This window comes from Archocentrus centrarchus, chromosome 13 (genome assembly GCF_007364275.1).
Source record: "Archocentrus centrarchus isolate MPI-CPG fArcCen1 chromosome 13, fArcCen1, whole genome shotgun sequence".
Classification (NCBI taxonomy): domain Eukaryota; kingdom Metazoa; phylum Chordata; class Actinopteri; order Cichliformes; family Cichlidae; genus Archocentrus; species Archocentrus centrarchus.
Window position 1 is genome coordinate 22,476,433 of NC_044358.1, and position 24,444 is coordinate 22,500,876.

The 24,444-nt window shown below is 41.3% G+C and overlaps 1 protein-coding gene and 2 pseudogenes across 1 annotated transcript; all 3 read right to left on the reverse strand.

The window, feature by feature from the left end:
* Positions 1-1,449: 1,449 nt before the first annotated feature.
* LOC115790459 (extracellular calcium-sensing receptor-like) lies at positions 1,450-6,199 on the reverse strand (annotated as a pseudogene).
* Positions 6,200-9,311: 3,112 nt separating this feature from the next.
* Positions 9,312-12,457, reverse strand: olfcn1 (olfactory receptor C family, n1). Its single transcript, XM_030744271.1, has 6 exons — positions 12,369-12,457; positions 11,948-12,233; positions 11,265-11,837; positions 10,798-10,920; positions 10,446-10,569; positions 9,312-10,210 (listed from the first exon to the last, which is right to left on the reverse strand). Exons 1-6 carry the CDS (start codon positions 12,455-12,457, stop codon positions 9,312-9,314), a joined length of 2,094 nt encoding a protein of 697 aa, XP_030600131.1.
* Positions 12,458-17,780: 5,323 nt separating this feature from the next.
* LOC115790461 (extracellular calcium-sensing receptor-like) lies at positions 17,781-23,796 on the reverse strand (annotated as a pseudogene).
* Positions 23,797-24,444: the final 648 nt, after the last annotated feature.

Consider the following 24,444-nt stretch of genomic DNA (forward strand, 5'->3'; position numbering starts at 1 on the left):
CTGTGTGATCACGATAGGTAAGCGCTGTAGCCAGGTGAGGTGCCACTGGTATGCATAACAGCCACTTACTCCTGTTTGTTTGTAGCATGGCAGGCTAGCTGTTGCACACAGGAGCAGCATTAATAGGTCGGCAGCGCTACCGTGGTTATTCAATGCGGTGAGTAAACCTAAAAAGCTCATGCTTCCTCTCTTCAAATTGTCATTTGCATGACTAAATTCAGTCTGTATGTTTAGGACTCCTGTGTCAGTGGGTTGAGCGTGCCATGCTTTTTTTGGGGGGTTTTTTTTTAAGCCCAGCTGTATTGGCGTGGCCACTCCAACCATGTAGTTCCCTGAGGGACAGGCTGCTGTTTTGCCTAGGGAAGAATTGAACTGTATTCTGGATCACTGTTGTCAGCACATGAGTGTGGCGTGCCTTTACAGTGTTAAGTTGGCCATCCTAAGAGTCAGCAGTGTTGGACTTGCAGTATGAGTCTGGATGTTGGAGTCCCTTTTAACTGATTTTACCTTTTATGTTTGTGTTCTAGTCGCGTGTGTGTGGATGCCGGAGTGTGTATGAGTATTATGTGTGTTTTATTGTGGTTAGGCTCGATATTTTCTGTAATTATCTCCATAACAATAATAAACGACATTTTGCATTATTTAAAAATGTGTTCATACAACAAGTGCAAGCTGGTAAAAAAAGACTTAAATCAGTGTTTTTGAGACATTAACTTATTTTTTATTTTATTTAACCTTTATTTAACGAGGAAAAACACAGTGAGATTAAAATCTCTTTTTAAAGTGTCCTGGGCGTGACAAATGTAAATAGGAAAAACTTTGTGAGTTTTTCAAAAGCAATTGCTTGACAGAATAATAAAAAAAAAATCAAAAAAGAGGCTGTCCAGGGGGATTTCACCTACATATAGAAGAATAAAATCGCAGAAACTACACACCCTCATCTGATCAGAAACGCTTTTTTTTTCGCAAGACCACTTCAGCGTATTATCCGAGCTTCAAATAGGTGAGCTCTGAGAGCGTTGCTGGGTTATGAAGCAGTGATTGTAATCTACCTACTTTAACTTAAAGTATATTAACATAAATCCTTTCGTTATTTTCCTCTTTATTCCTCTAGTCGTGGTTTGTCTTGGATGGCTGTTTCCCAAAACTGTTCATATTCCTCATACTCGCTGATGATGTTAGTTGTTGAGCTATCCCTTTTCTTACAAAGTCTGCAAACTGCAAACCACCTCCTTGCCGATTAAATCTTCTTAAATTATTTTATGGGAAAGGACTGCACGTCACAACAGGGAATGCGCTAAAACCACCCTAACTCTTGTTTTTTGGTTTTTGTGAGGGCACAGCTCAATAGCAACTAGGCTGCAGCACCCTCTATTGTGCATAACTGGTAGCAACATAGATTAGACTTATAAACACAGAACAGACACTTACACTCTAGAATAATATTTTTTAATGTTTTCCTTTTCCAATGACAACTTTCTTGGTATTATTTTCTGGCTTAATCAATATTATGTAACACTTAGGTGTAAAAATGCAAATTAATAAACCAAATGCTGAAGACAAAATTGCAAATATTTCCACAGCTACAGCAAACTTTCCAGGAGAGCTGATATATGCCGGGATGAACGTAATCCACACAGCACAGAATATCAGCATGCTGAATGTGATAAATTTGGCTTCATTAAAGTTATCAGGCAATTTTCTTGCCATAAATGCCAGGACCAAACAGATTATTGCAAGGATCCCTATGTATCCCAACACTGCATAAAAAGCAGCCACAGAGCCTGTGTTGCATTCCAAAACAATCATCTTATTGCTGTATGTGAACATCATATCTGGGTAAGGTGGGTTTAATGTCAGCCACAATACACATATTACTATTTGAATCAAAGTGCAGGAACAAATAATAATTCTTTGCTGTGCATGACCAAACTTTTGAGCAGTTTTGTTGCCAGGAAATGTGGCTTTGAATGCTGTAACAACAACGATGGTTTTTCCCAAGATACAAGAAATACAAAGTGCAAATGCCACTCCAAAAGTGGTGTGGCGCAGCATGCATGTCCAGACTGTTGGTCTACCAAGGAAAGTGAGAGGGCAAAGAAAACACAGAAAAAGAGAAAACAATAAGAAACAACTCAGCTCAAAGTTGCTGGCTTTTATCACAGGAGTTTCTCTGTAATGGATGTAAACCACCATTGTGACCAAGGAGAGAGAGGCCCCAAACAGAGATACAACTGTCAGAGCTATTCCCATGGGTTCGTGATATTGTAGGAACTCAATGTTTTTAGGAATACACTCATCTTTCTTGTCATTGGACCAGTACTCCTTTGGACAAGGTGTGCAGTCTGCTGCAGCTGTTGAGGATAAACAGTAACAGTGAATGATCTATGAAGACACGATGTTAGCCGAAGATCAAATTTGCCAGAAAAAAAAGGAAACAACTCAGTATGGTGCTGTAACGTACTTTAAAAAAAAAAAATTCCATATATGCAGACACAAAATTTGTGGTATTACTGTATATTGTGCATGATTGATTTGATATGGCATATATACTTTTGATATTGTTCTGTCTACCTGTTGAGTTGGCTATAGTTCCATCAGCACAGGGTATACAGTCAAAACAACATGTAGGTTTTCCCTTAATCTGAGCTTTCCTGGTTCCAACTGGACAAACATTAGAACATACTGATGTGGGAACCTGAGGGAAACGAAATGTTGAAGTATTATAGCAATGATAGAGCTGTGTTCTCTTGATCTTAATGTCACCAGTCAAGAGAACACATGGTGCAGCTACTATAAGTGTACTGCATGGAAAAAAAGACATTACTCTTTTCCCTGTCCTCCACACTATCCTGTCCTCCTGGATGCTGAGTTTGTAATCACCGTTTGCAGCAGACACAAAATGACCCAGTGTCACATGGTGCACTTTTCCATTTATCAGCTGCCAATTCACAATATCATAAGAAGCAGGAGGGTCGCCATTCTCATCAAAAAACACTTGATCCCCAAACTGATTTGTGAAATTCACCCTTTGTAAACTATTACTGACCTGAATGAGGAAGAGAGTATCATTAGAAACTTATAAATGGGCAGTCAGAAGACTTTAAACTTTCAGTTGCACTATTTCTCACCTCATTGGGCTGAATTTCTGAAAGATTCAAACATGGCTTCACTGTTTTTGCTCCAACTGGTTGGCAAAATACCAGCTGATGAAGGGCATGTGCAATAGCATAAACTGCTTTATACACAGTATAAGTCACTCTGGGCTCTGTGACATCAAAGAAAGGATCCTGGAAATTCATGAATGTTTCATTGCCTGTACATCTTACACTTGTTGCCTCAGCATTTGTCTGCACTCCAGGTAAAACAGGTGTGCAACCCACCATAATCTCCCAGAATTCCCTCATAAAAGGTGAATGTGGATCTGTATAAGGATTAATACTTGTAAGAAATGGTTTTAGATTAGGAATAGACATCATATGCACATCAAACCCCACGGCTCCACCAAAAGCTGTGTAGATTTCAATTGTAGATGAATGAGGTGCTGTTATCCAGGCCTCACTAGCAATCCACTGTATTCCTGTAATGTTCTGGTTCACAACTTCTTTCATCAAAGGATAAAAGTCACCCTCTGCAGCAAAAGCCAAAATGACTTTGACAGTTGACTGTTTGATCATTTCCACAACTTCCAGATATTTATCTCTTGTGTAAGTACGTAGAACCAACCCAACGAAAGCGACACAACCCCCAAACCTTTCAAGCTCTTTAGTAAAAGCAAGAATTCCATTACGACCATAATCATTGTCTGCCTGTATGGCTCCAATCCACTGCCATCCAAAATGTTTGGCCAGTGCAGCCAAAGCTTTTGCCTCATAGTAGTCACTGGGGATTGTGCTAAAAAATGTAGGATATTTAGCTCTGTCACTCAGGCAAGAACATGTCGAGAAGTGACTTACCTACAGAAAAAAAGAGAATGCCAAATCAGTGTAAATGTAGTGCTACAGTGTATAATACAAAAACATCAAATATCACTCAAGCATCATAAAACAAGCAAGTTAATCTCTTACTATGGGCACATGAAATGGTCCAAGAGTTCCAGCCACAGCTAATGACTGAGATGATCCGACGACGCCGATATGGGCAGGCAACGAGAGTCCCCGCTCCTCTTTATTCCTCGTCGTGTTGTGCAGCGTAAAGCTTGCGGAGAGTCACGCGTTCGGCTCCTCTACCGCCAGATATACACTTGGAAGCTAGAGCAGGATCATTGCTGATTTCTTCAATAGCAAATATCACTGACACGGCCCATCGAAAAGCTCGCAGGTCAAATCTAAGAACATTTTAGTGATTGAAAAAAGTCATAAACTAACTGCTTCACATGTATATACAGTAAAATGTCAATAATTAAAATACAAGTAAACATGCATGTATTACAAATATAAAAGACACTTATATTAAATCATACCCTGCACACTGCGCTGTAGAAGGCTCCTTATCGAATGTAGAAGTGCTGAGTATCTCTTTGTTCAAAATTGGGAAAATCCCTCCGATCATTATGTCACCTTCCTTAAACAAACTTGGCATATCAAACCTGCCAAACAGCTCACAGCCAGATGCTGTGTTCATGCAGAGAATACAAAGAAATAAGAGAATACTTCTTTGCATGTTTGTGCTGTATTATCATATATGCATGAGAACACAGTTCTTATAACAACAGTATTGGATGGAGGCAGACCTTCTATCATTTCCCAAAGGACATAGTGATCTTAGATTGGTAAACTTGGCACAAGAAAAATAATTGCTTTACTCATTATATATTTGAAATGCTAGTAATCTATTTTCTATCAAAAAGTATCTAAAATTACTTTGTTTATGCACATTAATCATAAAGAAATTTGGAAGTCTTGAGAATATCATATCATTTCACATTCACTTCACAATCCTATTCAACCCTTTTTTCTACATAGAAACCAAGAGGAACAAGAGTTAGCATTCAGTTAGTTTACTGTTTGTTTCTTGCAAAAACTAAAAGTCTGAATTTTCTTGTACAGCATAACACTGACTCACCAGTAATGATGATATTAATTGATGCATGACACTGGATGAATGGCAGCTATATTAATATCATGAATTTAAGAATATTTATGTGACATTATCACTAAGAACTTTTCAGTTATACTGTACTACTAAGTGGATTTTTTCACAAAGATGCATGGTGAATATGTTGATGAGTGTACCATTGGTATCATCTCACTGCAAGAACAGTCATAATTGGGCAAACTGTGGCACTGCTAAGAGATGATGCGTGGCCATCTCTAAAAGTGAAAAATCCTTCTGACACCTGTCACTCTGAGACATAATGCTAAGCTAGCTGACATGTGTCCATGTGTGGCACCGGAAAGCTCCAGCCAGCCCAAGGGTTCCAGTAAAACCCAGTCCACCTTGCAGCAGCATGTCCAGTTGTCCACTGGCAGGACCATCTGTTGCAGTGAGGTACAGAGGCTAGTCACAGAGACGTCTAGCCTACGTGATCAACCCTTGGTGAAAGACTCAGGTAGCCAGATATGCTTCATTCAAGGTTGCATGGCATGGGCCTATCTGACATAGACATTGACTCATGTGAAGTGTCACTGATTTGAAAAGAAAGACTTGTTGATCTCAATCCTGAGTTTCAGTCGATCTTCTCCAGGGACAAGTTGGATTGTGGAAAAGCTAAAGTTGTGATTCCCAAAGTGTGGCCTGTCACCCCCTGGTGGGCCATGACAGTTGTTACCCAGACCAGATCGCGGCTCCCAACCATGGTAAGGGGACCTCTGGCGTATTCTTCACTCGGCTCGTGGCGGGTAACAAGCCTGCTCATCCACTGCGGGTCAGCTTCCGCAAGGTGGAGAAAGACAGCAACTTCCAGGATTTCAGCAACAAAAGCTTTATTTATTTTCATCCGCCACCGAACACCCTTTTCTTTCCCTCTCCCGCGCTAGCCTGCAATACGCAACACAGGGCAGCGCGGAGGACCAGGTTGGTTGGCTTTGCGTAGTCTAGCAAAGACCTGTTCAAGCCGCTCCAACATCTGGTTGCTATCCTGCCCCAAGACAATAATGGCATCGAGGTATACCAAACACGTTTCCCACTGCAGCCCAACCAGGACTCGATCCATTAATCTCTGGAACGTGGCTGGCGCGTTGCAGAGCCCAAAAGGCATCACGTTCCACTCGAATAGCCCCTTTCGAGTACAAAAGGCAGCTGCTTTGCGGGCTCTGGGCTTTCTCTCTCATTCGGAGCATTCTCTCTTGCCGTCCTTTACGGAGCTTAATCCCGGACAAGAGCCCCCAGTGTTACCCAGACCAGATCGCGGCTCCCAACCGTGGTAAGGGGACCTCTGGCGTATTCTTCACTCAGCTCGTGGCGGGTAACAAGCCTGCTGATCCACTGCAGGTCAGCTTCCGCAAGGCGGAGAAAGACAGCAACTTCCAGGATTTCAGCAACAAAACCTTTATTTATTTTCATCTGCCACCGAACACCCTTTTCTTTCCCTCTCCCGCGCTAGCCCGCAACACACAACACAGGGCGGTGCGGAGGACCACAAAAGAAACATGGGCCGTCTCTCTTAGCCTACAACATTCAACCTCCCACTCCCCCACAAGGCTGCCTTGTGGGGGATGTACAAAGGGGGAGGCTCTGCCTGTAACACAGTACTGCAGTTGGGCTACAGTAATAACAGAGAAGATAAGAAATCCCTTTATTAGACCCACCATGGGGAAATTCAGTGTGTTAGTGGCAATCAATTATTAAATAATTTACTAACAGGGACTTGGAACAGAGACCTAATGTTTAATAGCTCACATTTAACTGTTTTGTTTTTTGGTGCAGTTAAATATGCTATATTCTTCTTCTTCCTTGTGAATTTTTATGCTTACATTTTTTTTGCTGGATTTTGGTTTGTTTGCTTGATTCTCAAGCTTGGGATCTCTACTAGAGCCAGGGAGATTTGAGGGTTATGCCCCAGTCTAGGGGTAAGGGAGTGCAACATAAGTTTTGAAAGGGCTCCCCAAAACCAGAAGTCTGGTAGCAATTCATAATTAATAATAATAAACATAAGTTCCAATGTATTTGCGGATGCTCTGTGTTTCCTCCTGGATTGTAACTCTGACAATTACTAATCCTCACCCTTCCTCTTTCCATTGCTCATATAGCCTGAGGGTGCTGGACTTTGGGTCGAACTCCTCACTTTGGACTTTGTGAAGAGTTTCTATGTCTTGACATCAGTGGTATCTGTCTCCTCCTGTGGCCATCCTATTATTCCAGCTGGATATCTGATGTAGAGTGAATGCATTGATGGCTTGGATCTTATCCCTACCATTCAACTGGATTCTCAACACCTGTCTTACCTTCTCAGTATCCATGTGTGGGGCATTGAGTTGTGGGCTTTCTTGTAGTCAATCCAGGCGGTGCTTAGGTTGGTCTGCCTGCTCTTAGAGCCCTGGTGTACTGCTCTATCAACCTAAAGCTGGTATTCCCAATACCTTTCTGAGCTGTGCTCATGTATTGACTCAATTGCCTACTCGGCTAGGCTGTGACAATGCCTGAGAGGAGTTTCCATATTGTGGACAGGCAGGTAATTGGCCAATAGTTTGATGGCCTCATACCCTTGTGGGGATTCATCTTGATTGTTCAGGATTGTTCTTCCCTGTGTTAGTTAGTCTGGATGAGTACCTGCTGTTAGAAGCCCCTTTATTTGTGCTGCCAGGTGATACTGGTGTGCTGTTAGCTTCTTCATCCAGTAGGCATGGATCACATCAGGTCCTGGTGCTGTCTAGCTCTTTAGTTTAGAGATTTGTTGTTAGATGTCTTTTTGATATTGACTGGCTCTGACTATGGGAGGTAACTGTGATATACTCTTAGGTCCAGTAGCTACCTGGCATTGGTGTTGTGTGACACCTCTTTCTGTTGGGAAAGTTGTGCTTTTGGTTGGGTGGCTACCTTGAGGTCAATTCAATTCAAATTTATTTTATTTATATAAGGCCAAATCAATATCAATCACCTCAAGGTTCTTTATATTGTAACATAAAGAACCCACAATCTTCATCCACAGCTGTATCTGTCATTGCAGTGTGCTGAAACTCATCTAGTTGTGTTGCATCACTCTCTTCTACCAGGGGTGGCTCATTATTTCCATAGCAATAGATCAGGAATAAAAAAAATCGGATATGTGGCAAATATTTTGTAATATTTAACATTTCTACCACCAAGTCACTGTAAACACTGTGGACTGTCAGATCATTTGACGGAAATGAAAATGATCAACCTACAGAGGACTGAATTAAAAGACAACCCAAAAATTAAAGTAAAAAAAAAAAAATGGTGAGGCAAGCTAGCCCATTTTGGTGAAATTTTATTGCAGCAAATCAAAATGGTACTTAGTGATTTTTATGGCCCCCACATACTTGTATGCATGCCTGACCACATCAGGCAATGGTCCTAATTAGACTACGGCTGGTGTCCTGCGGGATTTCCTCTCAGATCTACACCAGGGCATCACAGAGCTCCTGGGCAGCCTGATGTGCAACCTGGTGGCATCAGATAGAGAGAAACATTATGTCCAAGAGGTGTTCTATCAGATTCAGGTCAGGCAAGCATGGCCAGTCAATGGTATGAAGTCCTTCATCCTCCTAGAACTGCCTGCACACTCTCATCACATGAGGCTGGGAGTTGTCGTGCACCAGGAGCATTACATCATAATATCTAATGGCAGTCAGGACGCCACTGTCTAGCCTGTAGAGGTCTGTGCATCTCTCCATGGATATGCCTCCTCAGACCATTGCTGACCCACCACCAAACTGGTCATGCTGAATGATGTTACAAGCAGCAAAAGATTCTCCACTGCTTCTCCAGACCCTTTCACATCTGTCACGTGTGTTGAGGGTGTACCATTTCTGAGAGAGAGAGAGAGAGAGAGGAGAGGAGAGAGAGAGAGAGAGAGAGAGAGAGAGAGATGCACACATATGTGCTCAGAACTGGACCTCACTGGTCCAATCAACTGGTGGAGAAAATATCCCTAGTGTAAACAGCAAGTATGCATGTCCATTTCTTTCTGCAGAATAGTAAATATTTTAGTGCATTTAGTTAAAGATTATAATTATAGACAGACACTATATACTGCATAAAAGTAACAGTATATATACTTTTCAAGGATTTTAAGTGGAAGGAAATGGATGGATGGATGGATGGATTTTAAGTGACTCATAATGTCGAATATGCATCATGTTTTTAAAACCTAAAAATGTCTAACATTTTAAATTCTAGAATAATATTTTTTAATGTTTTCTTTTTCCAATGACAAGTTTCTTGGAATTTTTTGCTGGCTTAATCAATATTATGTAACACTTAGGTACAAAAATGCAAATTAATAAACCAAATGCTGAAGACAAAATTGCAAATATTTCCACAGCTACAGTAAACTTTCCAGGAGAGCTGATATATGCTGGGATGAACGTAATCCACACAGCACAGAATATCAGCATGCTGAATGTGATAAATTTGGCTTCATTAAAGTTATCAGGCAATTTTCTTGCCATAAATGCCAGGACCAAACAGATTATTGCAAGGATCCCTATGTATCCCAGCACTGCATAAAAAGCAGCCGCAGAGCCTGTGTTGCATTCCAAAACAATCATCTTATTGCTGTATGTGAACATCATATCTGGGTAAGGTGGGTTTAATATCAGCCACAATACACATATTACTATTTGAATCAAAGTGCAGGAACAAACAATAATTCTTTGCTGTGCATGACCAAACTTTCCAGCTGTGTTGTTGCCAGGAAATGTGGCTTTGAATGCTGTAACAACAACGATGGTTTTTCCCAAGATACAAGAAATGCAAAGTGCAAATGTCACACCAAAAGTGGTGTGGCGCAGCATGCATGTCCAGACTGTTGGTCTACCAAGGAAAGTGAGAGGGCAAAGAAAACACAGAAAAAGAGAAAACAATAAGAAACAACTCAGCTCAAAGTTGCTGGCTTTTATCACAGGAGTTTCTCTGTAATGGATGTAAACCACCATTGTGACCAAGGAGAGAGAGGCCCCAAACAGAGATACAACTGTCAGAGCTATTCCCATGGGTTCGTGATATTGTAGGAACTCAATGTTTTTAGGAATACACTCATCTTTCTTGTCATTGGACCAGTACTCCTTTGGACAAGGTGTGCAGTCTGCTGCAGCTGTTGAGGATAAAACGGGAATGGTGAATGATCTATGAAGACACGACGTTAGCCGAAGATCAAACTTGCCAGAAAAATTATAAATAAAAGGAAACAACTCTGTATGATGCAGTAACAGGGTGATGTTTTAAATATTCCATATATGCAGACACAAAATTTGTGGTATTACTGTATATTGTGCATGATTGATTTGATATGGCATATATACTTTTGATATTGTTCTGTCTACCTGTTGAGTTGGCTATAGTTCCATCAGCACAGGGTATACAGTCAAAACAACATGTAGGTTTTCCTTTAATCTGTGCTTTCCTGGTTCCAACAGGACAAACATTAGAACATACTGATGTGGGAACCTGAGGGAAACGAAATGTTGAAGTATTATAGCAATGATAGAGCTGTGTTCTCTTGATCTTAATGTCACCAGTCAAGAGAACACATGCTGCAGCTACTATAAGTGTACTGCATGGAAAAAAAGAGATTACTGTTTTCCCTGTCCTCCACACGATCTTCTCCTCCTGGATGCTGAGCTTGTAATCACCGTTTGCAACAGACACAAAATGACCCAGTGTCACATGCTGCACTTTTCCATTTATCAGCTGCCAATTCACAATATCATAAGAAGCAGGAGGGTCGCCATTCTCATCAAAAAACACTTGATCCTCGAACTGATTTGTGAAATTCACCCTTTGTAAGTTATTACTCACCTGAAAAAGGAAGAGAGTATCATTAGAAACTTATAAATGGTTTTTTTCAGTCAGTCAGAAGACTTTTAACTTTCAATTGCACTATTTCTCACCTCCTTGGGCTGAATTTCTGAAAGATTCAAACATGGCTTCACTGTTTTTGCCCCAACTGGTTGGCAAAATACCAGCTGATGAAGGGCATGTGCAATAGCATAAACTGCTTTATACACATTATAGGTCACTCTGAGCTCAGTGACATCAAAAAAAGCATCCTGGGGATTCATGAATGTTTCATTGCCTGTACATCTTACACTTGTTGCCTCAGCATTTGTCTGCACTCCAGGTAAAACAGGTGTGCAACCCACCATAATCTCCCAGAATTCCCTCATAAAAGGTGAATGTGGATCTGTATAAGGATTAATACTTGTAAGGAACTGTTTAAAATTAGGAATAGCCATCTTCTGCCCCACAAACCCCAAGGCTCCACCAAAAGCTGTGTAGATTTCAATTGTGGATGGTCGAGGTGCTGTTATCCAGGCCTCACTAGCAATCCACTGTATTCCTGTAATGTTCTGGTTTACAACTTCTTTCATCAAAGGATAAAAGTCACCCTCAGGAACAAAAGCTAGAATTATTTTTACAGTTGACTGTTTGATCATTTCCACAACTTCCAAAAATTTTTCTTTAGTGTATGTACGTAGAATTGTCCCAACAAAAGCAACACAAACCCCAAGCTTTTCAACCTCCTTAGTGAAAGCAAGGATTCCATTACGACCATAATCATTGTCTGACTGTATGGCTCCAATCCACTGCCATCCAAAATGTTTGACCAGTGCAGCCAAAGCTTTTGCCTGAAAGTAGTCACTGGGGATTGTTCTAAAAAATGTAGGATATTTAGCTCTGTCACTCAGGCAAGCACATGTCGAGAAATAACTTACCTACAGAAGAAAAAGAACACCAAAACAGTGTAAATGTAGTGCTACAGTGTATAATACAAAAACATCAAATATCACTCAAGCATCATAAAACAAGCAAGTTAATCTCTTACTATGGGCACATGAAATGGTCCAAGAGTTCCAGCCACAGCTAATGACTGAGATGATCCAGACTCTGCTATGATGGCAGATATAGCTGGAGGGCAACGAGAAGTCACAGCTCCCTCTTCTATTCCACTAGCTAGTGTTAGTGCAGCACGTAAAGCATTTGTAGGAGATGCACAAGAGTTAAGGATCCTATAGCCAAGAGATATGTTTGGAAGTAGAGCAGGATCATTGTTGATTTCTTCAGCAGCAAATATCATTGCCTGGGTCCATCGAAAAGCTCGCAGGTCAATCCTAAAAACATTTTAGTGATTGAAAAAAGTCATAAACTAACTGCTTCACATGTATATACAGTACAATGTCAAGAATTAAAACACAAATAAACATGCATGCATGACAAATGGAAAAGCCACTTGTATTAAATCATACCCTGCACACTTCGCTGTAGAAGGCTTCTTATTGAATGTAGAAGTGCTGAGTATCTCTTTGTTCAAAATTGGGAAGATCCCTCCGATCATTATGTCACCTTCCTTAAACAAACTTGGCATATCAAACCTGCCAAACAGCTCACAGCCAGATGCTGTGTTCATGCAGAGAACACAAAGAAATAAGAGAATACTTCTTTGCATGTTTACGTTCTTTTATCATATACAGTATGCAAGAGAACACAGTTCTTATAACAACAGTATTGGATGTAGGCAGACCTTCTATCATTTCCCAAAGGACATAGTGATCTTAGATTGGCAAGCTTGGTACAACAAGAAAAATAATTGCTTTACTCATCACATGCTGTCAAATACCAGTAACACATTGTTTCTAGTAAAATGTCAAAAACTACTTTGCCAATGCACAATGATCATAACAAAATTTGGAAGAGATCTTAGAACACCGTATTACTTCACATTCATTTTGTACACGTTTTTCTACGTAGAAACCAAAGAGGGGCAAGAGATACTGACAGAAATTAGTTTTGTGTTCAATGCTATACTATAATTTTTTTAGAGATGTAAAAACAGTCATATGTATAAAAAATAATTAAGCCACTGCTAATTTTAGGATTGCTCTTTGGTTAGAGTAAGATACCTTGTGTTTGTTCAAGAAGTGACAGGTTCTCTCCACATTCAGAATTTCTACATAAAAAGTTTATTGTGGAAACTACCAGCATGAAATGCTTCATACAGCACAACACAGACTGATTGTTAATGAAGACACTAATTAATGCACGACATCGCATGCATGATTAAAATATTGATGCATATTTATGAGTTTAAAGGTACCCATGCTTAAATAACTATACAGTATCATCATTAAGATATGTTCATTCACAGTGTTCGATTGGACAGATTTTTTCAACAATATGCATTGGTTTTTGCAGGTTGCATGCAGACTGTGACTGTCATGGTCCTGGGCCAGTGGCCCAGTTTTTTTAGCTCCTTTAGGGAAGTTCTGTTTTTTGTTGTATTTTTCAGGTTGTGTTTCTTAGTTTTTCTCACTGCTCAGATTCTGTTTGTTTTAGTTTTGTACTCTGGTTTGGTTTTAGGTTTTGCTTTTCATTCCCTTTTCCCTTTGTCCTTGTCTTCCCATGTCTCTGTGTTCCTGTGTGTTTTTGCTGTTGTGTCTGTTTTGTTTCTGTGCCTTGACCCTTTTTCGTGTTTTGTTTCCCTTCCTGTTGTTTTCTTGTATTAAGTGTGCGTGCACCATGTTTAGTTACTTCCTGTTTTATTTTGACAGTCTTGTTCATGTACTTCGTGTTTAGTTTTGCTTCCCTTTGTCTCAATTATGTTCAGCTGTGCTACCCACCTGTTGTCACTGCCCTCACTAGCCCTTGTTTATTTATTGTCTGCTTTTGTCTTTGTCCTTTTTTTGCATCCTCATCAGTGTTGGCGTTCCTGCTGTGTGCTTTTCGAATTTCTTGTAAGTTTCTAGTTTTCGTACAGCTGGCTCTTGGCCAGCCTCAGTATTTTGAGTCTTGAGTAAGTTTTGAGTTTTCATGTCGCTGGCCCCTGGCCAGCCTTGTCATCCTGAGTTTGAACAATAAAGTGAAGTACAACTCTTGCCTTTGAGTCTTGCATTGAGGGCCTCTCTGCAGAATTCCTGAATTTAAAGAGGACCAACTGTACACTAATAAAATACATAATTCTCAAGCAATACTGTGAAAAGATTTTGCTGTTGTATTTGGCTCATATGGTGCAATGCTGTATAAAAGTAAAAATAAGAATAACTAAATTCTTATGTCTGACATAGTTCATATGGTATTTGTATAACAAGCGTGCGTACAAATATTTGAATGAATGAATGAATGAAGGTTTTATTGCCATGTGGGTGAACAGGTTCACAAATTGGAAATTGCAATTAACAAAGCTCCCATCCAAGAATACAACAAACACAAACACAACACGGGGGGACAGGTGTCCTGAGGTTATGCAGCCGACTTGCAGCGCTACCTTTACAGTTCCCCGAAAAAGAAAACAACACACATCATGGGGTAGTTAGGTTAAAAAAAAAAGTCATCTGGTACAGTGCTCGAAAAGAGCACCATACCAGGGTCCAAAAAAACCACCTTAGCAAAGCATATTTGCACATTTAAAGCCAGAATAGCAGCGGTAGGTGAGGTCAGGTCAGGAGGGGATGCAGACGGAGACGAGGGTGGGGGCATTGTGGAGCCAGATGCCAGCTCCTAGCCAAAACAGTTCGCTGATAGTGATGGAATTTCATCAGCGGCCGTGGTACACCAGATCCAGCTTCACAAATCACAAAGCGGAGTGGGGGGGGGGGGAGCAACTGTCACACATAGTCCTGGAGAGATATGGTTGCCAGCCAAGGCCGGCAGGGGAGCCGAATCCTGATAATGCAGATGTTGTTTTGGAACAGGCTGCTTGTTTTTTCCAACAGCCTTCAATCTCACTGGGAACCATTCAGTAATCCAATATTCCAAATTCATTAGTTACCATCCTCACTGTGCAGAACCGAACCTTATCTCCAGATCTAACCCCTCTCGCCTGCGAGCACGTTAAATTTATGGCTCAGGTCCACCAGGCTTTGAGTCTGAGTCTGTACGGCTCTGGACAGGCCGACCACCTGGGTCGGCAGCCTCTGCAGATGTCGAACTGCTGCCCAGATTTTCTTGATTTCCCGGTAAATCAGGTATCCTCCGAGCCCAAACAGAAAGATACCGCTACCAAAAGGCCGAATATATAGGCGTCTTCCACGTCTTCGACCTCAAGGGCCGAGAAGCACACAGGTCTCCACGAGCTCCAAGAATCGATGCGTATCCAACCGGGTCTGTTCCACTCGGACACGCAGGCTCCCCTTTCCCCGATCTCATAGTGGAAAAAATTCGATCAATGATGGTGAAGGCCCAGTTTGCCAGATCCATGTTGCTCTCAATCTTATTCTTATTCGGACAGTGTGTAAGAGACGCTCTCACAGCAAGCAGCAAGAGGAGAGATGGGGAGGGCAGGGAGAGAGAGAGAGTGCGACCGTCTCCGACAAGAGCAGGAAGGCGACCAGCCAAAGTCCCATGTGAGGTTCTCCATGAAACTGTTTCTAGGATACAGTCTAAACATCCAGAGGCACTCATCATAATTTCAGGAAACTTAAATCAAGTTTCTTTCTCCTCCCACCTGACTGGATGAAAGGTGGATTGTAATTTTTCTGTATCTCTTTCATATATCTTCTAGAAAGGAGTCTTCCAGTACTGGTGTTTATTTGTTCCATAAAGATGTTATAAAGTGGATGACCAGAGTTGTTCGGGATGACTTCTAACATCTTGACTGTGTATTTCTTCACCACCTCTTCCAGTGTGTCCTATCTGGCTCCAATTACAATCCACCTTTCATCCATATATATATAATATATTATAATATTATATATATATATTATATATATAAAAATATAGTTTCCAATGAGCCAGACATTCTTGTCATTTTTTAAATAATGGTCTTGAGCAATAGTTCTCCAGGCTTTCTTTCTTTTACAGTTTGATAGACATAAAATAATATTTTTGCATAAAGAAGGTGATTCTCATTAGCCGAAAACTTGGCATATCTTTGCAGTATATCCCTAAACAAGTGTTGCTGGGCACAATAAATGGATGAAACAGAGAGCACATGGTAGAAGGGTAAGTTTTCTCCACTTGTGTTTATTTATTTGGAAAGCCCTAGGAAGATGTGTATATACAATGTGATAATGTTATTTTATTTTGGTGGCATAAATCAACCTCCAACTAAAAGTCACAAAATAGCTGCAGCAGGGCATATGAGTGGGTTAATCTAGCCTAAAAGTTTTTTTTACATCTTGTAAGCTCAAGTAAGGTCAAGAAATTTATATTTTCTCCATTGAACCCACCTTTTCTCCTAATGCATGACCGAGGCCACATTGGTATTTTGTTAGGCAGGCTACAATTTACTTTTATTTCTTTATGTATATAAAGCAAAATAAATAAAATAAAATAACATAAAATTTTTAATCAAAGTATAGCATGAAATCAATTAAACTTTTTGGATATTGATCCAGGCAATTAAGTAGCAGATGGGGCTGTTAATCGGTTTCAGCTGCTTTAACAGTTGCACTAGAGGGGCAAGAAGACCACCACCAAAACAGGAATGGTTTTACAGGGGGAGGCCTCTGACATTTTTTTTCCACCTATTCATCTTATCTGACTGTTTTTTCACTAGTTTTGCATATGGCTAGGGTTGGTGTCACTACTGGTAACAGACTCCATTCTAGTGGGCCCTGCACTCCCTTCTTGGCACCATGGAGTCCGATTTGCATTTGTAATAAAATACCAGGAGGGTGTCCACCAGTGGCACCCTGTGCTTTTCACAGATGAGATTAGGCTCACCCTGAGCACATGTGACAGATGTAAAAGGGTCTGGAGAAGCTGTGGAGAATGTTATGCTACGTGTAAAATTGTTCAGCATCACAATGTTACACGTATTGGTCGGCCAGCCTAAGCAACAGCACCCTGACTGCAATTGGGTATTGGAATCCTTGGATCCATTGTCAGACCCTACGCTGATACAGTTGGTCCTGGGTTCTTCCTGGTGCACGGCAATGCCCGTCTCATGTGATGAGAGTATGCAGGCAGTTCCTGGAAGATGAAGAAATTGTTACCATTTACTGGCTCCCACACTTGCCTGACTTGAATCCAATCTGGGACATTATGTTTTGGTCCATCCGACGCCACCAGGTTGCACCTCAGACTGTCCAGAAGCTCAGTGATGCCCTGGTTCACATCTGGCAGGAGATCCCCCGGACACCATTCATCATCCCATTAGAAGCATGCGGCAAAGTTGTCAGGCATGCATTAAAGCTCCTGGGGGCCGTACAAACGACTGAGTACCATTTTGCCTTGCTGCAATAAAATTTTAGCAATAAAATTTGGCAAAATAGGCTAGCCTTCTTCATCATATTTTCACTTGGATTTTTGGGGTGTCTTTGAATTCAGCTGTTTGTAGGCTGATATTTTTCATTTCCATCAAACAATGTTATCCTTTAATTCCTAAAACATTACCCAATCCACATCAGTATAGATATGTAGCATAGATAGGCAGCACAGTGGCATGGCGGTTAGCACTGTTGTCTCACAGCAAGAAGGACCTGTCATCTATTTTCTCCACGAGTGGTGGAAAAAACATGCTAGGTCCAACAAGTATGCACATAATAAATCAAATCCATTTGTTTCTGCAGCATAGTACATATTTTGCCGTGCACTGTAATGTTATTTATAATGCATTCATAAGTTAATCTCTATAGACAAAAACTCTGTTATATGCAGTGTCACAGAATGTTAAGTGAGGTATTTTAAAACAAAATTGTATTATTTTTTGTAGTATGTTTTTACTTAATACTTTTTCCCATAACATGTTTCTTGGTATTATTTTCTGGCTTAATCAATATTATGTAACACTTAGGTGCAAAAATGCAAATCAATAAACCAAATGCTGAAGACAAAATTGCAAATATTTCCACAGCTACAGTAAACTTTCCAGGAGAGCTGATATATGCTGGGATGAATGTAATCCACACAGCACAGAATATCAGCATGCTGAATGTGATAAATTTGGCTTCATTAAAGTTATCAGGCATTTTCTTGCCATAAATGCCAGGACCAAACAGATTATTGCAAGGATCCCTATGTATCCCAACACTGCATAAAAAGCAACCTCAGAGCCTGTGTTGCATTCCAAAACAATCATCTTATTGCTGTATGTGAACACCATATCTGGGTAAGGTGGGTTTAATATCAGCCACAATACACATATTACTATTTGAATCAAAGTGCAGGAACAAACAATAATTCTTTGCTGTGCATGACCAAACGTTCCAGCTGTGTTGTTGCCAGGAAATGTGGCTTTGAAAGCTGTAACAACAACGATGGTTTTTCCCAAGATACAAGAAATGCAAAGTGCAAATGTCACACCAAAAGTGGTGTGGCGCAGCATGCATGTCCAGACTGTTGGTCTACCAAGGAAAGTGAGAGGGCAAAGAAAACATAGAAAAAGAGAAAACAATAAGAAACAACTCAGCTCAAAGTTGCTGGCTTTTATCACAGGAGTTTCTCTGAAGTGGATAAAAATCACCATTGTGGCCAAGGAGAGAGAGGCCCCAAACAGAGATACAACTGTTAGTGCTATTCCCATGGGCTCCTGATAATTCAGAAACTCAATTTTTTTAGGAATGCACTCATCTTTTCTGTCATTGGACCAGTACTCCCGTGGACAAGGTGTGCAGTCTGCTGCACCTGTTGAGGAATAACAGAAAGGGTGAGTGATAGACATGGCATTGACAAAAAGCCTGAAACATACAAAAAAGCTGAATACCCATTCATTCATTCAGGCCCAGGTCATGGGGATAGAAGCCTAAACAGACAGCCCCCTTTCCACAGTCACTTCCTCCAGCTTATCTGGGGCAACACTGAGGCATTCTCAGGCCACCTCAACGGACTCCTTTCAGTGTGAAGGAGTAGTGCCTCTACTTTAAGCCCCCTCCCAAATGACTGCACTCTACATCTTATTTCTAAGGGAAAGGCCAGCCGCATTCAGAGGAAGCTCATTTCCACTGGTTGTATCTGCGATCTCTTTCTTTCAGTTACCACCCAAAGCTCATGACCATCGGTGAAGGTAGGGACTTAGATTGACCGGTAAATCAACAGCATCTGCAACACTGCAGCAGCAGCCCCAATCCATCTGTCTATCTAGCACTCCCATCTCCCCCTCACTCCCCTCACCCCTCACTCACAAGACTCCAGGATACTTAAACTCCTCCACTTGGGGCACAACTCATTCCTGAGCCGGAGTGCGCTGAGGACTAAGAGGTGCTAATTCTCATACCTGACTCTTCACACTTGGCTGTAAACTGCTCCAGTGTGAACTGGAGGCCACTACCTGATGAAGCCAACAGGATCACATCATCTGCAAAAAGCAGAGATGAGATTCTGAGGATAACAAGGTGGAAGCCTACAGACATTTGCCTGTGCCCAGAAATTATGTCCATAAAAATTATGAACAGAATCAGTGACAAAGGGCAGCCCTGGCGGAGTCCAACACCGAATCAGAAGCAAGTCAGTTTTATTGCCGGCAAACTCTCGCTGCAGTTGTACAGGGACTGAATGGCCCATAACAATGGACCAGACACCACATACTTCTGCAGCACCCACACAGGATGCAATGAGGGTCGAGGTTGAACGTCTTCTCCAAGTCCACAAAACACATAGGCTAGGTGGGTAAACTCCCACGCACACTCAAATATCCTTGAGGGGATAAAGAGCTTGTCCGACGTTCCTTGGATCTGAAGTTTGACTAATGGATGAACTCTCCTTTCCAGCACCCTGGCATAGTCATTTGGATTCTATATCCTCAGCCTCCCTTGGAGTGCTGTCAAAGTTCTGCTGGAGATGGGAGTTGAAGATCTTGTGGACTGGGGCCTTTGCCACATGTTCCCAGCGCACTCTCATTTAGGTGTGCCAGATTTGTCCAGCATCCACCCCCACCACCTGCCCCAACTCACCACCAGGTGGTGATTAGTTGACAGCTCAGCTTCTCTCTTCACCTAAGTGTCCAGCACATACAGCCAGAGATCTCATAATATGAATACAAAATCAATTAACCCGCGTCCTAGGGTGTCCTGGTGTCACATGCACTTATGGACATCCTTAAGTTTGAACATGGTGATTGTTATGGACGAGCTGGTTTGCACAGGAATCCAATAACAGAATACTACTCAGGTTCAGATAGGGCAGGCTGTTCCAAGCAATCACGCCCCTCCAGGTCTCACTGTCATTGTCGACATGAGCATTGAAGACTCCCAGTAGGAAGATGGAGTCACCAGGCAAAGCACCCTTGAGCAACTCACCGACTTACAGGCAGCAACCCGAGGGGATACAAGGATACCCACCAGCTCGCCGCCTCTCACAGAGCGCATATCCAGAATGGAAGACAGTCCAGCCCCTCTCCAGGAGACTGGATCCATTCTATGTGTGTCTGCCCGACACACATAGAATAGACGATAACATATGTTTCATGGTTTAATTTTAGGTTTCCTTTGTTTGTTTGTTTGCTTTTTTTTTAGTATAGAATACACACTTTTTATATTGGTCTGTCTACCTGTTGAGTTGGCTATTGTTCCATCAGCACAGGGTACACAGTCAAAACAACATGTAGGTTTTCCCTTAATTTGAGCTTTTCTGGTTCCAACTGGACACACATTAGAACATACTGATGTCGGCACCTGAGAGAAAAGAGATGTTTAAATATTGTAACAGTGATGCAGCTATAGTGCTCATCATTCAAGAGAACACACAGTGGACAAATTGTAACTGTACTGCATGAAAAAAAGGCATCATAATTACCATTTTCCCTGTCCTCCATATTATCTTCTCCTCCTGGATGCTGAGCTTGAAATTTTCATTTGCAGCAGATGTAAAATTACCCAGTGTCACATGTTGCACTTTTCCATTTATCATCTGCCAGTTAATAATATCATAAGAAGCAGGAGGGTCACCATTCTCATCAAAAAACACCTTATCCCCAAATTGATTTGTGAAATTCACCCTTTGTAAGCTATTACTGACCTGAACAAGGAAGAGAATATTCATTAGATACTTATAAATGCTCAGTCATTTATTTCAGTCAGTCAGAGAGAGTAGAAATTTCAACTGAATAATTTTCAACCTCCTTGGGCTGAATTTCTGAAGATTCAAACATGCTTCACTGTTTTTGCCCCAACTGGTTGGCAAAATACCAGCTGATAAGGGCATGTGCGATAGCATAAACTGCTTTATACCACATTATAGTGTCTCTCTGAGTTGTGTGACATCGAAGAAAGCATCCTGGGAATTCACTAATGTTTCATTGCCTGTGCATCTTATATTTGTTGCCTCAGCATTTGTCTGCACTCCAGGTAAAACAGGTGTGCAACCCCACCATAATCTCCCAGAATTCCCTCACAAAAGGTGCATATGGATCTGTATAAGGGACTAATACCTGTAAGAAACTGTTTAAAATTAGGAATAGTCATCTTCTGCATTGCAAATCCAAGGGCTCCACCAAAAGCTGCGTAGATTTCAGGGGTGGAGGGCTGAGCTGCTGTTATCCATGCCTCACTACCAAGCCACTGTATTCCTGTAATGTCTGATTCACAACTTTCTTTCATCAAAGGATAAAAGTCACCCTCAGGAGCAAAAGCTAGAATTACTTTGACAAGTTGACTGTTTGATCATTCCACAACTTCCAGAAACTTATCTCTAGTGTACGTACGTAGAACTGACCCAACAAAGCAACACAAACCCCAAGCTTTTCAAGCTCCTTAGTAAAAGCAAGAATTCCATTACGCCATAATCATTGTCTGCCTGTATGGCTCCAATCCACTGCCATCCAAATGTTTGACCCAGTGCAGCCAAAGCTTTTGCCTGAAAGTAGTCACTGGGGATTGTATCTAAAAAATGTAGGATATTTAGCTCTGTCACTCAGGCAAGCACATGTCGAGAAATAACTTACCTACAGAGAGAAAAGAACACCAAATGAAATGTGAAGAAAATGTCATGGAAAATAGTACAAAATTATCAAACAAACAGAGCATCATAAGCCATATTATCTCTTACAACAGGCACTTGAAATGGTCCAAGAGTTCCAGCCACAGCTATGGACTGAGATGATCAGCCTCTGCTATGACAGCAGATATTGTGGGAGAACAGAAGTCTCTTTTATCCCCTGTGGTCTACTAGCAAGTGTAGTGCTGCACGTAAGTATTAGTGGGAGACGAACATGAGTTAAGGTCATATAGCCAAGAGATATATTTGGAAGGAGAGTGGGATCATTGTTGATTTCTTTCAGTATCAAATATCATTGTCTGGGTCCATCGAAAAGCTCGCAGGTCAAATCTAAAACAAGATGCGGTTATTGTGGCTGTTGCGAATTTGCATCTAACTGTAAAGCTTTAGAATTAAGCATCAAGAACATGCATGGAAAAGTTCAATATATGAAAGCTTACACTGCCAACAGTCATCCAGGAGGCTCACTCTCAAAAGTATAAGTGCGCCGATCTCTTTGTTGAAAACTGGAAAAATCCCCCTATCATTACATCTCCCTGGCTTAAAGAAACTCGGCATGTCAAATTTGCCAAGCAGCTTCACAGGCAAAAACTATGCTCAGGTAGTGTACTGACAGAAAAACAGCAATAGTCCTCTGCATGTTTACGCTGCACAAACTCAGATGAGGATAGCGCTTTTATAATTGTTGGATGCTGGATGGAGTTGGATGAAGGAAACATGCTATTGTCATGGAAGGTTTAATTTCCCCCAAGGCAGCAACCCGAGTACAACAAGAAGAGGTGATTGTTTAAAAATAAAGTTCACATAGGGGAGTGGTGGCCTAGGGGAGAAGAAGAGGTTCATCACTGAGAGGACCCTGGTTCAAATCCTCGGGCTGGCATCACTGTGGGTCCCTGAGCAAGCCCACCCCCCCAGGTTGGCACCCCGGCGCCCCTTGGCTGCCCCCTGCTCCATGCTGTGCTGTGTGTACTACATACTCCATGTGTGTGATGGGTTAAATGCAGAGAATGAATCTCACTGCATGTATATGTATGTGACAAATAAGCTCTTTCTATATCCAGTACCACATGTAACCACATAAATTAAAATTGCATGTATTCTCTACAAAAAGTTAATCTATCCAACACACTGACACATCAGACATCAAATTCAAATAATTCACAGAATATAGTAACTATCTAATATGGAAACAGGTCATCATACGCAGGTGTTTGGTTAATTATAACATGCAAGTGTTGTGCTGTTGATATCTGCAATGTTGAAACAGAAGCAATGAAATTGTTTCCAATGTCTCTGTTGGGTGGAAAAATTGACAGCTAAGTCAAGTAGACCAATAAAAAAAATATTTCATTTATGAAATAAACACAAGTTGTGGGTTTGTGTGTTTTGTTCTTATGTTTTATTTATAGACCCCACAGATGCTTTTATTTTCTTTTTGAGTCCATTTCTATAAACCTTCACCTGTTTGACATACAGAACATCTCATGTCTGTACCTCATGTTACATTAAGCGTAACACTATCCTTATCTAAAGTTTGTATTAATAATTGTTTAGATGTTGCATATATTGCCTAGAAAATGTTATGTCCCTGATTGCTGTTCTCCTCATTGGGTGGTGCTCTCACGTTGGTATTGGCTCTCACTGTGTTATTTTAGTATCACTTCCCGTTACCAATGCACATTGGTGTTTTATATAACTCAATTAATTAAATACCTTTAGATAATGTCTTTAAAAAACTTACCCTTGAAAATCCTGAAGATAGCCAGGCCCCTGTAGTTGGTGCGGGTGAAAGATCAGCTCTCGCATTTCACTGCAGTGTTCTTTCATATTCTGTTGGACAGAGCGTGAATATCAAGGCAAAATGACCTTTGTACAAGTACACACTTCTTAGAAAGGCCTCCTTAGCAGCACAAAGCTATCACAAACAGCAGCACAGAAAAATCCAGGTGGCCAGCCTTACATAGCACCATGTGGCTAATGCTTGCATTGCTTTCTTTCCAAGGACCAAACACGTCCCTGAATTGCTAAATGGGATGGCTAGAACAGTTAGTCCATTAGCTATTTCCATGACTAATTCCGTGGTTAGCACTGTTGCCTCACAGGAAGAAGGTCCTGGGTTCAAATCCATTTGGCCGGGACTTTTCTGTGTGGAGTTTGCATGTTCTGTGTGGGTTTTCTCTGGGTACTCCAGCTCCCTCCCACAGTCCAAAGACATGCATGAATGGTTGTCTGTCTCTCTGTCTTACCTCTGTGATAGACTGGCGACCTGTCCAGGGTGTACCCTGGCTTTTGCCCTATCGCAGCTGGGATAGACTCCAGTCCCACCCATGATGCTGATTGGATAAGTGGAAGAAAATGACTAGATAGATGATGCTGGTGCTTTCGTCATATTTAAACAACATTTGCATCTATATAGCACATTACTTTTTTACTTGTCATTCAAACAGACACACA

Bases quoted from the DNA above. Each gene is read 5' to 3' on its own strand.
- olfcn1 (XM_030744271.1), bottom strand. From the start codon at position 12,457: ATGATCGGAGGGATCTTCCCAATTTTGAACAAAGAGATACTCAGCACT. The intron at 12,234-12,368 runs GTATGATTTAAT...AAATGTTTTTAG, and splicing joins TCTACAGCGAAGTGTGCAGG to GATTGACCTGCGAGCTTTTC. The intron at 11,838-11,947 runs GTAAGAGATTAA...TTTCTTCTGTAG, and splicing joins GACCATTTCATGTGCCCATA to GTAAGTTATTTCTCGACATG.